The 16,050-nt window shown below is 38.2% G+C and overlaps 1 protein-coding gene across 1 annotated transcript in view; it reads left to right on the top strand.

The window, feature by feature from the left end:
- MUT (methylmalonyl CoA mutase) overlaps window positions 1-14,487 on the top strand; it is a 34,513-nt gene extending 20,026 nt beyond the window's left edge. Inside the window, exons 8-12 of the mRNA XM_006860536.1 lie at window positions 7,168-7,283; window positions 8,318-8,449; window positions 9,714-9,861; window positions 11,678-11,845; window positions 14,348-14,487. Of these exons, the coding sequence (XP_006860598.1) occupies window positions 7,168-7,283; window positions 8,318-8,449; window positions 9,714-9,861; window positions 11,678-11,845; window positions 14,348-14,476 (693 nt within the window). The 3' untranslated portion in view covers window positions 14,477-14,487. The remainder of the gene's footprint in view (window positions 1-7,167; window positions 7,284-8,317; window positions 8,450-9,713; window positions 9,862-11,677; window positions 11,846-14,347) is intronic.
- Window positions 14,488-16,050: the final 1,563 nt, after the last annotated feature.

The following is a 16,050-nucleotide window of genomic DNA, read 5'->3' as shown; positions in this document are numbered from 1 at the left end:
TGTATTTCGTTTCATTGCAATGATTATAATCCCCTCCATACATCATCAAAATAACCAAAGGGTACACCACACAGGCCCGCCCCCAGGTCGCCAGCACACAGCCCCTCTCCCTCCCTCAGTCCAGTGTCCCCAGCCACTCAATCTGTCCATGTCATCCTCTCTGTTTCCATTCCTGGCGTCACTGCCTCTCAGGTAGGGTCCTGCTCTCGGTTCTTCTCACAGTGACCTCCGCTCATGGGTTGGCAAATCAGTCATTCCCCTCCTTTTGTCAAAAAACATCTACCTCTACATTTTCGACTCTCACAGTCAGCCCTGATGGCAGTTATTCACTATTGTACCACAAGAGTCTTAACCCCATTTCCTTTCCCCAGCCCTGTCCCAATCAATTGGAAATCATTCAGTGGAGATTCTACCTTCCCCCGCCCCATCTGGAACTAGGCTCCCTCTTGAAAGCTTGTAAGTCAGCACTTCTTGCCTTTATAGCCGCCCCCTCCCCACCATTTTGGGTAGCCAATGTCTAAATTGCCCATCTCTGTCAACCCTGCATACCGAGGGGGTGGAAGTGATCCTCCCTGTAAAGATTTGTTCCCTTTTTGAGCTACTGCATCCATAAGTATAGGTTAAGTTAATCAAATTGTAGCAGGTTACTTTTTTTACCCCCTCTTCTTTCTTCTTCTCGTTGAGTTTTGATCATCCAGCCATTGATGCCAGGTCAAGTGAGTACTATTTGCAAGTATGGGTGTTCTTGCGCATCACCCCTCACTTCAAATCAGCTGGATGCTTCAACCTCCGCTCTAGTCCTCTCTGGCCATGTCACTGCCGCTGGGCTCAGAAGTCCCCGGGTCTTGCTATATTGCTGGCCATTCAGGTCTCCACATGGGTTCATGGGTTCATGAATGTGGTCAGGCGTAGCTCACAACTTCAATGCGGTTTTTTCCCCCTCTTCCCCTTATTGGTGACCAACATGGTCACCAGCCAGACCACATGCCTGCTCATGTATTCTCCTTGAGTCTCAGTCTTGGAAGGGGGTTTGCTCTGAGGGGTCCTGACCACTTACCTTGATGGCTCCCGGGCGAACAGCTTACTTGTTCTTGTAGTAATAAATCTGACTGCCGTTGTTGTTTTGGATTTTCCTGCCAGTCTTTCATGGAGTATCCTCTGTTCTTTCAGCTCCTCCAGGCTGGTCTGCTTGTCCTTTCCAGTGGAAATTTCCTACCTCAGTCTGTTCTGGGTGGGGTTCTGGATTCCTCCTATGGTCTTGTGCAATGTAAAGGCTCCACAGAAAGATTCTTTCCCTGGGCAACTTCTAGCCCCCTTTAAGGTATTCTAATCAGTTACAGGCTGAAGACAGACCTACAAGCATTCTGTAGTGATGATTCTGGCTATTCCTTTATCCCCCACTCAAGTGTCTATTTTACAATGGTAGGCAAGGGAAACCAAGATTAAAAAGACAGCCAAGGATCTTAACCTTTTTACCCTCTTTTAACCCTTCAAACCATACCTCAATCCCTGTATCCCCGGAGCCCTGTTGTTCCAAAGTTGTGCATGTATCATCATTTACTTCTGTTCCACTTAGCCCATGCGAACCTGCCTAACTTCTCCCATCAGCCTTGTTCTTCCATTCCCCTCTCCAATATTGTGTATTGCCGCCCCTCCCCACACCCATATTATCCTGTGTCTATTCCCTATCCTGTGCTCTGTCTTCCCCTCCGTCCCCTCCTCTCATCTCATACATCCTGATAATCAGCAAAAATATATATATAATTTCCCCCCTTTTATTGTGGCTTCTTTTCCTTAGTCTTTTACAATAATGGTCCTATGCAGTATTTCTCCTTTTGTGACTAATTTCACTCAGCATAATGCCCTCAAGGTTCATTAATGTTATGTGATGGCTTGCAGCTTCCTTGTATTTCAAGGTAGCATAGTATTCCATTGTGCGTAATTCTTCAGTAGATGGGCATTTAGACTGCCTCCATCTTTTTTTCTATTGTAAATAACGCTGCTGTGAACATTGGTGTGCATATATCTACTCGTGTTATACCTTGTATTTCTTGTGGGTAAATACCAAGTAGAGGAATTTCTGGGTCATAAGGTATTTTTATTTCCAACCTTCTGAGGAAGCTTTTCAGAGTGGCTGGACCATTTTGCAATCCCACCAACAATATAGGAGGGCCCCAATCTCTGCACATCCTCACCAGCATTTATTGCCCTATAATTTTTTTATCTTTACTGTTATTGCTAGTGTGAGATGATTGTTGTTTTGATTTGCACCTCTGTAAAGGAGTGCTGATAGCATAGTGGTTACGAATCAGGCTGCAAACCTTAAGGTCAGCAGTTCAAAACTACCAGCGACTCCACGGGAGAAAGATGAGGCTTTCTACTTCCGTAAAGATTTATAGCCTCAGAAACTCTGTACAGAGTCGCTATGGGTCGGAACCAACTTGATGGCACTTAACAGCAACAACAATGGCTAGTGATTATGAACATTTCTTCATGTGTTTGTTGGCTTCCCAGATCTCTTCCTTGGTGAAATGTCTGTTCATGTCCTGTGCCCATTTTTTAATTGGATTATTTGTCCTTTTCTTGTAGTTGTTGTAGTCTCCTATATTTTTAGAAGTGAGTCCCTTGTCTGATGTGTCATTGCAAAAGATTTTTTCCATTCTGTGGGTTCCCTTTTTACTCTTTTGGTGAAGTCTTTTGGTGCACATAAGTTTTTAATTTTTAGTGTGTCCCACTCATCTATTTTGTCTGCTTTTGTTTGTGTACTTTTCAAAATGTTTGGTAGTCTGTGTATTCCCCGTATTAGAGCCCTCACATTTGTCCCTATTTTTTCATTGATGAGTTTCTTAATTTTGCGGTTCACATTCAGGTCTTTAATCCATGCTGAGTTCGTTTTGTGTAAGGCATGAGGTAAAGGTATTCTTTCAATCTTTTGCATATCGCTTTCCAGTTCTGCCTCCACCATCTGTTAAAGAGACTATCTTCTCCCCATGCAATATGCCTAGGCACTTTGTTAAAAGTCAGTTTGGCTGTATGTGGATGGGTTAATTTCTGGAATCTCAATTCTATTCCATTGATCAATGTATCTTTCATTGTACCAGTACCAGGCTGTTTTGACTACTGTAGCTGTGTAGAAGATTTTGAAATCGGGGAGTGAGAGGCTGCCAACCTTGTTCTTCTTCTTGAGCAGTGCTTTGCTTATCCTGGGTCTCCTTCCTTTCCATATAAAGTTTGTAATTGTCTTTTCCATCCCTTTGAAGAATATCACTGGAATCTGGATTGGGATTGCATTATATGTATAATGTAATTATCGATAGGTATGAATTAATTTCTACCATTATTTTAAAATTTTAGTAGTGCTGTTCATTCCTTTGTTCTGCATGCCTTCTTGTGCTGAGTTTATGTTTTTTGTTCTATTTCATGTCGGTTTCTTCTTAGTTTTCATGTTTGCTTGTTCTGCTTGGAAGTTAATTTTCATGGTAAGTTGTGGAGTATTTTTTTTTTTTTATCCTTTTTTGTGCTTGCTCTTCTATCTTTGCAGTATTGAGAGATTGTCTTCCAGCTCGATGGTTCTGGCTTCCATCTCTTCTATTCAACTCCTTTTCACTTTCAGTGTATTGTCCATTTCTGATATTTTATTATTAATAATCTGGACCTCTTTTTGCAGGTTTTGAATTGTTTCCAATGCTGTATCAGTCTTGTTTTATTGCTCTTGTAATACTTTCATGACTTCTTCCTTGTTTTCCTCCACTCCTTTTTGGAACATTTGAATTTGTTTCCATATCATTCTTCTGAATTCCTTCTCAGGCAAATTCAAAACCTGCTCTGCCCCTTCTGGGGAGTCCTTGTCTGTCTCCAGCTCATTTGTCTCAGTTACTCATTTCTGGTTTTGGACATGTTTTGAGATCTTTTTTTTATTTTTTGTTTGTCATTTCCAGTAGTTATGTGGGTTTTTAAATGCCTAAATGGATGTTTGTTGTTGTGTTATTAAACTTACTGGATATCTCCTGGTGGATATGATCAGGAGATAGGCTTCCCTTTTCACATGTAATGATTAGCCGCTGTTATTGGCTCTTGTCTCAATGGTGGCATATTATGGAGTATGCTTGTAGCTTGGCTATATGGCCATGATTGCTGATTCTTCTTGGGTAATGTAGGGAGAAAAAGCTCCCACCTCCAGGAAAAAATTGTGATCAAAAGGGCCAAGAGCAGAAGCAATATAAAAGCAGAGACAAAAACCACCACTTTGAAACAAAAATAAAACTGTGACCGACTGTCCAGTCGCCTTGCGATACAGGCAGTTTATGTGCACCATAGAGTCCTCCAGCAGTAGGTGGGGATCTCCGCTCGCTCAGACCCCTCTCTTATAGTCACCACCTTAGACGTACACAGATAGATATTGAGAAGTTAATGTGAGAAAGATTGTCTGTTATTTTTGTCTCTGAAGGTCAGTTAGGTATCTGCACGTGCACAGATTAATTCTTGAGATAGTTGTGTCCTTTTATGTTGGGGTTTTATAGATTGTTCATATGGTTTGTCTGTCAGGCCAGACCAGGTTTTTTCTCACTACATAGTAAAGGGTCCTGCACAAGTTAACTGTAGGTCTGGACCCCACAGGCTGATGTCATAAACAGCTGCCAAGCTCTTTATCTCTGTGCCTTGGTAAAATTATGGGCTCAGCGTTGGAGTTTTGTTTTTTTTGGGGGGTGGGGTGGTGTTCACACCTACCTGCTTGAAGGCGTCTGGGCTGGGCAAAGAAGGCCTGAAAGAGAAGAGGAGGAAAAAGTGTGTAGAATCCCTGGTACCTCCTTTTGCAAATGTCACTGCGCCGCTTTTAGCGCTGGTTCCCTGTACTGGTCAGGCTGTAGCCTCAGCCTCAGAACTCCGCTTGAGCGGGATGGCCACAGAGGGAGTCCAGTCTCAAGCGTTTCCTAACTCACAGTATTTTCCTTTATATCATGATTTTTTCACTTGCTCATGCGAGAAACTGACGCCCTGTATCTTATGCTAGATCCAGAGCTCTTTTGGTGTTCCATGAGTAGAGCTTCTCTGGGTTTTCAATCCTTTCCCCACAGAGCCTTTCCTACCTGGCTGTCTCTGCTGCCGGCCAAAACCAGAAACTCCGATATTGTACATTCTTGTTATTACTGTTACTTTTATACAGTTAAGAGTTACTGAACTCCTATTTGCTTGAAGCATACATTTTTTTAGTCCTTATAAAAACCAAAAACTATATTATTGTTTTTATCAGTCTCTTCTGATATTTGAGAAAGTTGAACTAGAGAGATGTTAAGTAATGTTTTTCAGGCCATTCACCCAGCAAATGTCCGAGCAGAACTTGCACTCACATCTGACTCCTGTACCCATGCTCTGAGTTCCATACTAGTGCATTCCTAACTCTTAGACCCTGACCCACAAAAAGAAATGAATTTTACATACATGCACATATGAATGCAGCTGCGCGTGCACACACACACAACTGAAATAAAGGTTTCACAAGACTCTGCTTACCCAGACTGTGTATGGTGCTTGGCTGTTTTCTGTTTCATTTTAATCCTTTAAAATCTTGGCAATCCACTAAATCTGTTTCATAACCCACAAGTAGATTTTGCTTGAAATTCAAAATTATTCATACTATATTATATTGCTTCCTCTAAGCTTAGAAATTTAGAACTCAAAAAAATGTACACTGTTGATAAGTAAAAGAAAAACAGGCACTCTCTGGATAATTTAGAGCTGGAGTTTTCCATACATTTAATATAAATTTTCTTTCCCAACTTTTCTTGTATATACTACATGATATTAGTAATTTCTGGAGCAGTATCACATTTTAGACTGTTTTATAGGTGGTCATACTTGTACAAATATAAATTTGATTTAAATAACTTTTTTGGCAAGTTAGCAGAACAAAGCTAGGATATAGGAGAAATGTTTTTGACTATACGTTGTCTTTCTCTCAGTCTCCAAGTCTTTCTCTCTCTATCTCACAGCATTATCTTTAAGTACAAAGAACATCAAATATCCATTCATGTTGCTACCAATACATTGTTTGTTAGCTAAGGGAGACTATTAAAATATAACTAAAAGAGTCTTCAAATTCATATGTTATTTTTCATCCTGCTTACTAGAACTGCTAACCACGTCGGCAGTTCAAACTACCAGCCCCTCTTGATAGTCGATGAGTGGAACCGATTCAACAGCACACAACCACAGAAACTCAATACTTATTTTTAGTGCATCTTTGAAATACTTCCTTTAGAACATCCACTTGTTTTCAGTCTCATGCTACATGGATTATTAATCATAAGGTCAGCAGTTTAAACCCACCAGCCGTTCCATGGGAGAAAGATGAGGCTGTTTGCTCACATACAGATTTATAGCTTTGGAAATCTTACACAGAGTTGTTGTTATGTCAGAATTGATTTGATGGCAGTGAGTTTGGAGTTTGTGTTTGAAAGAATATGTATGTATTACCTGGGAGGGTCATCACTGCTTACTTCTGATTTTTAAAGGTTATGCCAAGACAAAACAAAACAAAAATTCAAACCACTGCTGTCAAGTCGATTCCAACTCATGGCACCCCTGTAGAGCAGAGTACAGCTGCCCCATAGAGTAGGCCTGGTAGTGTACTCCATTATAAGCTGGGCTGCTAACCACAAGGTCCGCAATTTAAATCTGCAAATTACTCCACTAGGGAAAGCTGAGACTTTCTGCTCCTGTGACGATTCACAACTTCAGAAACCTTATATCAGGTCACTATGCGTCGACACTGACTCTGTGGCACGTACCACCACCAGAACTGCCCCATAGGTTTCCAAGGCTGTAAATCTGTATGGAAGCAAATTGCCACATATTTCACCCATGGAGTAGCTGGAGAGTTTGAACCACTGACCTTTCGATCAGCAGCCAAGCATTTTGACCACTGTGTCATCAGGGTTCCTTCAAGGTTATTCAGTAGCCTTAAATATCTACCCTTAAACTTCATCATAAATGTTTATTAAATGAGTGAATGAATTGAAAGACTTTCAACCCTTGACTATCCCCCTCTTATTGTTGAGATTAGACGTATTGAACAATTCTGTGTGATGTATATCAAGATCTGTTTTCCTGATAACAATTTTGTTCTCTATGCATCTAAATTGTCTCCTTCTTTGACCTTTGACACAGGTCAAATCCAGCAGAGATCAAGCTTTGGCTGACCGGTGTCTTGCTGCATTAACTCAGTGTGCTGCCAGTGGAGATGGAAATATTCTGGCTCTTGCAGTGGATGCGGCCCGTGCAAGGTAAGAAAATGCAAGTTTGGAGATTTCTTAGTTCTAAAAGTTGATCACTTTAGCTTTTCAGAATATATTTTAAAAGTTTAATCCTATATATAATGTGAACGCAAAAGAAACAAAAATAATTCAATTCTTGTTTTCCTTAAATATTTATATATTCAAAATAGAGTATATTAATATTTGTGTATTTCACTGTTGTTGTTAAGTGGTATCAAATCCGTTCCAACTCATAGCGACCCTGTATAGGGTTCTTGAGGAGCAGCTGTTGGGTTTGAACCACGTACCTTACAGTTTAAACCAACCTTGCCATCTAGTGCATTATCCTGCAGGACCACAGGATTTCACTGTAGTTCAAGACATTTGAAGCTAATGTAAAAATGTTTCACTAATTGTTCAAAATGAAATATAATGCTCTCCCAAGTATGTTATTGGACTCACACCTATTACCTTTAAATTATCCCAATTAAAGTGTCCTTTTGGGTGCTTTTATCTGGAAGTTGACAGGAAAAAGTTAGTACATTGCTTTAGTTTAATGTGAATTGTGAAGGGTCCAGAAGAACACCAGCCTCCCCATGCCCTGACCCAGCCCTTCTCTCCTCACTGTTAGAGCCCTGTGCTCACTTACTCTTTACAGTCTGCTTTTGTTTTCCCTAGTCACTTACTTCCTGTTCTCATCTTAGCCTTTTGCACTTACTTTTCCATTTTCGTCATAACTATCTAACTACATTTTTACTCAGGTAATAAAATACTGTATTTGTGGCATTCTATTTCAATTTGAACAATTAGTGAAACATTTTTACATTAGCTTCAAATGTCTTGAACTACAGTGAAATCCTGTGGTGCTGCAGGATAATGCACTAGATGGCAAATAGCACAGACATGCACACATAACACATCAGGGGGTTGCACAGTTTGCAAAACCTATAAAACCCCCCATTATTTGCATGAAAATTCTATGTCCAATTTTATTGAATATTAAAAAAATCAATATTTTTATACCAAAATAGTGATTTTGACAGAACCTCCATTTACTATTTCAGATGTACAGTTGGAGAAATCACAGATGCCATGAAACAGGTATTTGGTGAACATAAAGCTAATGATCGGATGGTGAGTGGAGCATATCGCCAGGAATTTGGAGAAAGCAAAGAAATAACATTTGCTATCAAGAGGTAATATGTGAGATTTCTTAAAAAGGATCTCATCTTTTCTAATAACGCAATCATCCCCATAAATCTACAAGGGACTTTGTTTCCTTACAAACCCCTTGGGAGATACTTGAATTGAATTTCCTATTGGTAGTTTTATTAAAGCAAATTTAGAACTTTGACCACAGTTCCTTTTAGAAATTCCTCATTTGAAATAGCTGCTTGTTTAATCTAATACTGGTATTGCATCCTACCCACCAGGTACTTAGATTGTAATATGCTTGCTAGACTAGGCTCTATTATTTTAAGCTAATTTGTATTTTTCAGTTGCTTACATAACTATAAAATTTTAATTTGTCTTTTTGAAAATAAACAATTTCTTGTATGAATTCATCTTTGCTGAGCTGACAGTAAATTATCCTGCCTCGACATAACTTGCAAGTACACGTTAATGTGACACGTTTCCAAATGTAAAAGTGGTTTCTGGGTGATTGGTTTTCTCAACCTTTATAGTAAACATTTCACTGAAAAATTTCTGTCATGTTATATGCTAGGTGAGTAGCAAAAGTTTTGCATATAAATTCAAATAGTCAAAAAGTCAAAGTTCAAATAGTCAATAGGGAACAGTTCTTTTTGCTGTTTGCTCTTTTACCTCAAATATAGTGCTTTTCCTTGTGAAGTGTAAATTTGTTGATTTCTGAGTAAGCAAGCATTTTGTTTATACATCATTATAAAGTGACATATTGTAGTCAGCTTAGAGTAGCCCACATTTTTCAAAACAGCTAGGGAATCGTAGATGATACTGTAAGGCATTTTAAAATATTTTTTCATACTGTATTCTTGACACTGGCTCAAAAAGGTAGAAAAGTATCCTTTTCTCTGTGATATCTTCAGTGATTTGGGTTTAAAGATTTGCTATCTTTCTAATTTTCCCTTAAAGGGAAAATTATAAACATATTCAGTAAACATTCAAGCCTTAAGGGAACACTCGGTGTAAAATAAGGATGTTAGCAAAATACATGTAAACATATCTCTTTTTTTTTTCTTTAAATAAACTAGAAAGGTTTGATAGGAATATGTTACAGTTTTTATATCCTATTTTTGGTAAGATAAGCACTGAACTGCTAACCACATGAGCCACTCCACAGGACAAGGATGAAGCTGTCTGCTCCCATAAAAATTTACAACATTGGAAACACTATACAGGATTAGTATGAATCAGAATCAGCTCGATGGCAGTTTTTGACTTGATCAGTGAGAAAGTGTTGCTCTTTAAAATGTCACTTAGGGTTCACAACTTCATGGAACGTGAAGGGCGCAGACCTCGTCTTCTTGTGGCAAAAATGGGACAAGATGGCCATGACAGAGGAGCAAAAGTTATTGCAACAGGATTTGCTGATCTTGGTTTTGATGTGGACATAGGTCCTCTTTTTCAGGTACTAAAAAAGGTTGGGAGGAGGCTCAAAACATATACCATAAGTCACACTAGAATTATATGTAATATACAATGAAAACATAGTAAAATAGATGTAAACCTAGATAGTAAATGTTTATAAAGTTGTTCAAGAAGAACATACTTACGAACGTTCTAAATTTATTTTGTAATATATACAGTCCAATGAGGACTCCTGGTGTAATGCTGTAGATCAGCTCTGGACTGCTAACTACAAGATCCTCAGTTCAAACCCACTATGAGTCAGAACCAACTCAATAGCACTTAACAAGTCCAGTGAATTGTGACAAAAATAAAAGTAAAATACTTGTTCATACTTTGCAAAAGTAAATGTCAGTTCAGATTAAATAGTATGTTGTTGTTGTTTAGTGCTGTCGAGCCAATTCTGACCCATAGCGACCCTGCGTAGGGTTTCCGAGACTGTAAATCTTTACAGGAGCAGAAAGCCTCATCTTTCTCCCACAGAATTGCTGGTTTTTTTGAACTGCTGACTTTAAGATTATGCTACCAAAACTCCTACATAGTCTATTAGGTTTTTGAAATAGTGAAAAATATTTTCAAAGATCTTATTTTACTACTTATTGAGGTTTGACTTCTATTTTATGGGAAAGGTAGCCCAAATGGGGTTATTTGAAATTGTTTTGAGAGGGAAATTGAACCAAAGAGTAAACTCAATTCATACGAAGATTTTTCTTCTTTTTTTATTCATTAGTAGTACTTTGTTAAATCATAAAATAATAGACCTAGAGTCCAGGTGTGGTGCTATAGGCTAAACAATGGACTGCTAACCTCAAGGTTGGCATTTCAAACCCACCAGGAACAACTCAGAAACCTTTTACAGGGTAACTATGGGTAGGAACCGAACAAGTAATATAAATATATATATGTGTGTGTGTATAAATATGTAGATAATTAGACTTAGGAAAAAAATTTGTTGATTTAGCTATTTTGAGAAATGTATCAATGGTACTTAAAGGTATCAAAATGCATGTCATTTACCACAAAGGATACATACAGTGAGAGGAGAAAGAGATTCTGAACATTTTAGGGAGACAGGAAGAGACAGCAAGGAGTGAAAGAAAATAGAATAGTGTGATTAAAAATAAAGCAGCAACATACCAAGGAGAAGGTCATCAGAATGAGGACTGAAGAATATTCATTGCCTTTCACCAGAAAAGAAGTAGGCTTTCATGAAGAGGGCTAGTGTTTGGGAGTTTCTTATACTTTTATATTGCTTTTTATATTTCAAAGTTGAATGATTTCTCACTTTATTTTAAAACTGATGATTTCTGGGTTTTGGATTAATCTTTAACTTCTTCACAGCTACTGTAACTTGATCATTTGTACCATACAGGCACTCAATAAATGTTGATAATGAAGACAATGGATGCTAGTATTTTAAAAGAAATTATAATGAGAAGTAATATATATTACTCATATTACTTTTTTATTTTGAAGATTCTTTGGGGGTGATATTTATTTATGCAACTTTAATGTAATTGATGAATTTTAGCACTAGAAGTGAAGTCTCTCATTGGTGCACCCAGTTAACACTCAGCTGCTAACTAAAAGTTTGACAGTTTGAATGTATCCATAGTTAGTTACCTTAGAAGAAGGACCTGACAAGAATACTCTTGAAAAATCAGCCATCAAAAACTCTGTGGACCATAGTTCGACTTTGGCACACAATGGGATCGCTATGAGTCAGGGTTGACTTTAAGGCAACTGGTTAGTGCTGGTGTAAAATGTATACTGGTGTTTACTGGGTCAGTAGTATAATTGTTGTTTGTATTGTGTAGACTCCCCGTGAAGTGGCGCAGCAGGCTGTGGATGCAGATGTGCATGCTGTGGGTGTGAGCACGCTAGCTGCTGGTCATAAAACCTTAGTTCCTGAACTCATCAAAGAACTTAGCGCCCTTGGACGGCCAGACATTCTTGTTATGTGTGGCGGGGTGATACCACCGCAGGTATTTTTTATCTCTTAAGTTTTTTTTCTGGTTCTATGATGAGATCCCTGAGTAATCATAGATTCTATGTAGTGTTTAATTTTACTGTTCACTTTTACTGAACTTGTAGATTTAGAACTAAATTAGTTCCTGGTGATTTTACTAAATGGATTCTATAAAGTCCCAAATTGAGGAAGGTCATTGTTTTGTAGTCAAGTTATATTCTCATTTATTTTGTATAATTTAATAGTTTACAAAGCTTCTGGGAGGGAACTACCTCTTTACAAAACAGCGACTTACGATAAATAGGGTATCTACCTTCTTTGTGTTCAATAAACAGTGATGAAGAAGGAACAGGATAAAAGTGATAAAAACAATTGAAATGGAAAAGAATGGTAACTACACTGTGTCTATATCAAAGCCTAACAGGAGACTCCTGCTCCAGGCAGTGGAGTGAGTGGTTTGGTTAGCCAATGGAGCGTTCATTGCTGCTGTCATAGAGGTTCATTCCTGCCGTGCTGCTGTCCCAAAACAGCCCCCCACTGAAGAACTGAATCAGTTACATGATCCTATAAAACACCTTTATTATTGTAGCTACTTTAGTTGGGATGTATTTTTCTTCGTTTTAAAAATATCAAGTTCAAACATAAATGGAATCAGTTGAATGGGGACAAGGTGGATACTTGAGCAAAAATACAGGTTCTCTTAGAAAAAGGACAAATGGTAAATATTCAGTGATATCTGTGAATTTATTAATGTTGTTAAGTGCCGTGGAATCAGTTCTGACTGGGCGACCTTGTGTAGAGCAGCTGGTGGATTTGTGTAGGGGGCTGATTTTCACATATTTCCTTTCCAAGTACTTAAAATAATCAGTTAAGATATAAATAGTGTCCATTTTCAATCTAGTTGTAAATTATGTCAAATTTTCCTCTTTTCTTAAGCTTGAATAATACTGAGCTAGAAGAATCATATATGAAGCTTTACTTCTGTAAATGATTCATAGATGCTATAGAAGGCCCAGCAGGAATCTACTTGTCAAATGTGACCTTGTTTCCAGGATCTGTATTCCTTTTTTCTTTGCTGCGACTTATAATACAGAAAAGTGAATTTATCCACTACACATGTAATCAGCAAATACATGTGCATAAAGTTGTGAGAGTAGTCATAACACAAGATTAGAGAACAAACTACATACTATTTATCTTCTTTCTAACAGCATAGTACTTAGTTGATGTAATCAACACAACACAGCTTTTGTTTACACACTTGTCTGTTATTTTCTTGTAGTTTACTATTTGGAAAAGTAAAAGGGGTATTCTTGACTGTTGCTTATCTATGGATGTTTATCTATATTGTAGTTTTTGAGGCTATAGTACCTCAGCTGTCAAGAATGATACTAAAATTCAAGAATCAAAATAATTAGGTAGCACAGAATATTTGAATTTAAATATAAGTTGAGAAAAATGTTGCCCTATTATATAAGTGAGTTGATGTTTTCAAGAAAATAATAATGGATAACCACTATCAGCAAGACCTTAATTTATCATCCAAGTATCATTTTTGATATTGAAAAAGGTACTGTGACAACTATTACAAGCCAGGCTTCGTTGGCATATATGATTAGCATGAGGATCATGTCTTAAACTTGATACTTATAGTTAAAACATCCTGCTGTTAAAGCAATGGAAAGTCTGGAGCAGTAAATGTGCCCTGAGGATCTCTTCACTCAAACCTTGATCATGCTTAAGATAAACTAACAAACAACAGCAGCAAAAAAAGAGGAAAGCTAATCTACATTTGGAGGCAATCTAATTCCTTCATGGGTCAAATTTAAAAGTACCACCTTTCACTAGCTCCGACTCCTGGTGTGGCACTGCTAACCACACGGTCATTGGTCCAAAACCACCCGCTGCTCCTAGGAAACCCTATAAAGGATCTCTGTGAGTTGGAACCAACTCGACAACAACATTCACTAGCTGCAGACAAAATAGGAGGAAATAAGTAGTCTTGTAAACTCAGAACTGTGTTATGATAATTTAACACAAATAATGACAAGTACTGAAAATTCCCCCAACTAGATGAATTGGCCAAGTAGTAGCATCGATGGACTCAAGCGTGGCAACAGCAGTGAGGTTGGCCCGAATCGGGCAGTGTTATGTTCTGCTATGCATAAGGTCGCTATGCTGACAACAACTGAAAATTCAGGGATTAGAAAATTAGGATTTAGAGCTCAGGCATTTTCAATGAAGAACCATACAACTCCCTGCCACAAACAACAGCATGGCATATTTGAGAACTGGCATGAGTGTTTTTTGCTGCTTTGAGTAGCGAGGTTGTGCCCCTAGTTATTAGTTACAATGTCAGTAAAAAATAATGTTTTCAACCCCAAATAGTTATATATCAGTTGAGAAAGTTCTGAGCATTAAGGACAAAGAAGAGAGGACAAAGTTCATTGCTTTTGTTTTATTTCCTTTAAATTGGAAATATTGTCTCTCCTGTTAATTAAACAAATTCTTTCAACAGGATTATGAATTTCTGTTTGAAGTTGGTGTTTCCAATGTATTTGGTCCTGGTACTCGAATCCCAAAGGCTGCCGTTCAAGTGCTTGATGATATTGAGAAGTATTTGGAAAAGAAGCAGCAGTCTATGTAATTTCTGGTTTTATTCATGTTTTATTCTTTCAGATATTCCTTCATTTCTGATCAATGATCAATAAAATCATGTTTTATTCTTTGAAATATTCTTTCATTGCTGACCAATGAAAAGGTAAAAGTCATGTCATATGTTCAATTTATTCCAACACCTGATATACACTTTTTTTGAAAGGTTTACATTAAAATACTTTATTTACAAGCCTGTTGTCATGATTTAAGGAGGTAGGTAAGCCCAATTTAACTTTCAAAGATCCTCTGTAATATTCAGTATTATTTTTAATTGTGATATTATTAGAAGTATTTATTTTAACTCCATTTACTTTTTTTTTAAGACTTAAACTTTACCTGAGAAAGTCTGACTAGTTCTGTCTTCAATTTTGTATGACATTGACTGGAGCACTAGAAAATAAAACCTATGTATGAATTAAGTAATAATTGCCATATAGGATAAGCACTAAGGATCCCTGGTAGCATAATGGGTTATACATTGGGCTGCAAACAGCAAGGTCAGCAGTTCGAGTCCACCAGCTGCTCTGTGGGAGAAAGACAAGACTTGCTTCTCTCATAAAGATTTACTTACAGCCTTGGAAATACAAGTTCATTATGAATCAGAACTGACTCAACGGCACACAACCACCAACCAACTAGGATAAGTGCTGGACTGCTAACCACAAGGTTGGCCGTTCAAAACCACCAGTCGCTACTTGGAAACCTTATACAGAGTCACTGTGAGTGATAACCGACTCAGTGGTACAACAGTAGGGTAAAGATAGAGGTAGAATATTCATGCAGGGAAATAGATTTGTAGTTATGCTGCATAGCCAAACTTTGTTTTTATCACCTGGATTGTTGTTCAGTGCCTTGTGATTCGAAGTCTAGTGCTAATACTACAGCAGCACATCAGGAGTCCATCACCTGGATAAAGAAGATTAAATTATATCCAGAAGGTTGGAACAACTATGTTGTTAAATCTGACTATATTTTCTTCCTGCTTGGTTCAAAATCTAGGGGAGTGGATGCTTATGAGCATTCTCTTAAATGAAAGTATTTCATTTGTTAGTATTGCTTTATCCAGAATGGTGATGTAAGCTGTGATTCTAGAAGGGTTATAGTAGAGCAGGAGTCCTGGTGTGGCGCTGTGGGTTAATGCGCCAGACTGCAAAACTGTTTGAACTGCAAGGTCGGCAGTTCAAGCTCACCAGCTACTCTTTGGAAACCCTATACAGGGTTGCTATGGGTCAGAACTGACTCGACGGCACTTAACAACAATATAGTAGAGCAAGAATTGAACTCTCCAGATGCAGAGGTCTGCTACCTTGCATAAAGAGAGTAAGTAGTAGTTGCCAGATAGCCACTTAGAATGTAAACCTTCATTTTTTCTGCTAATTTTCCTGGGAACTTAATCTAGCCTTTCAGTGACTAGGTTTTACTGAAGTCCTGTTGTGGCACCATAGGGTAAGCACTGGACTGCTAACTGCAACGTTGGTGGTTCAAACCCACCAGCCACCCGTTGGAAACCGTATTCAGGGTCACTGTGAGTCTCATCTCCTAGTGTGGCACTGTGGATTAATG

This window comes from Chrysochloris asiatica, unplaced genomic scaffold, assembly GCF_000296735.1.
Source record: "Chrysochloris asiatica unplaced genomic scaffold, ChrAsi1.0 scaffold00038, whole genome shotgun sequence".
Lineage (NCBI taxonomy): Eukaryota > Metazoa > Chordata > Mammalia > Afrosoricida > Chrysochloridae > Chrysochloris > Chrysochloris asiatica.
The sequence above is the reverse complement of the archived record's forward strand: the minus strand, read 5'-3'. Positions and strand labels throughout refer to the sequence as shown.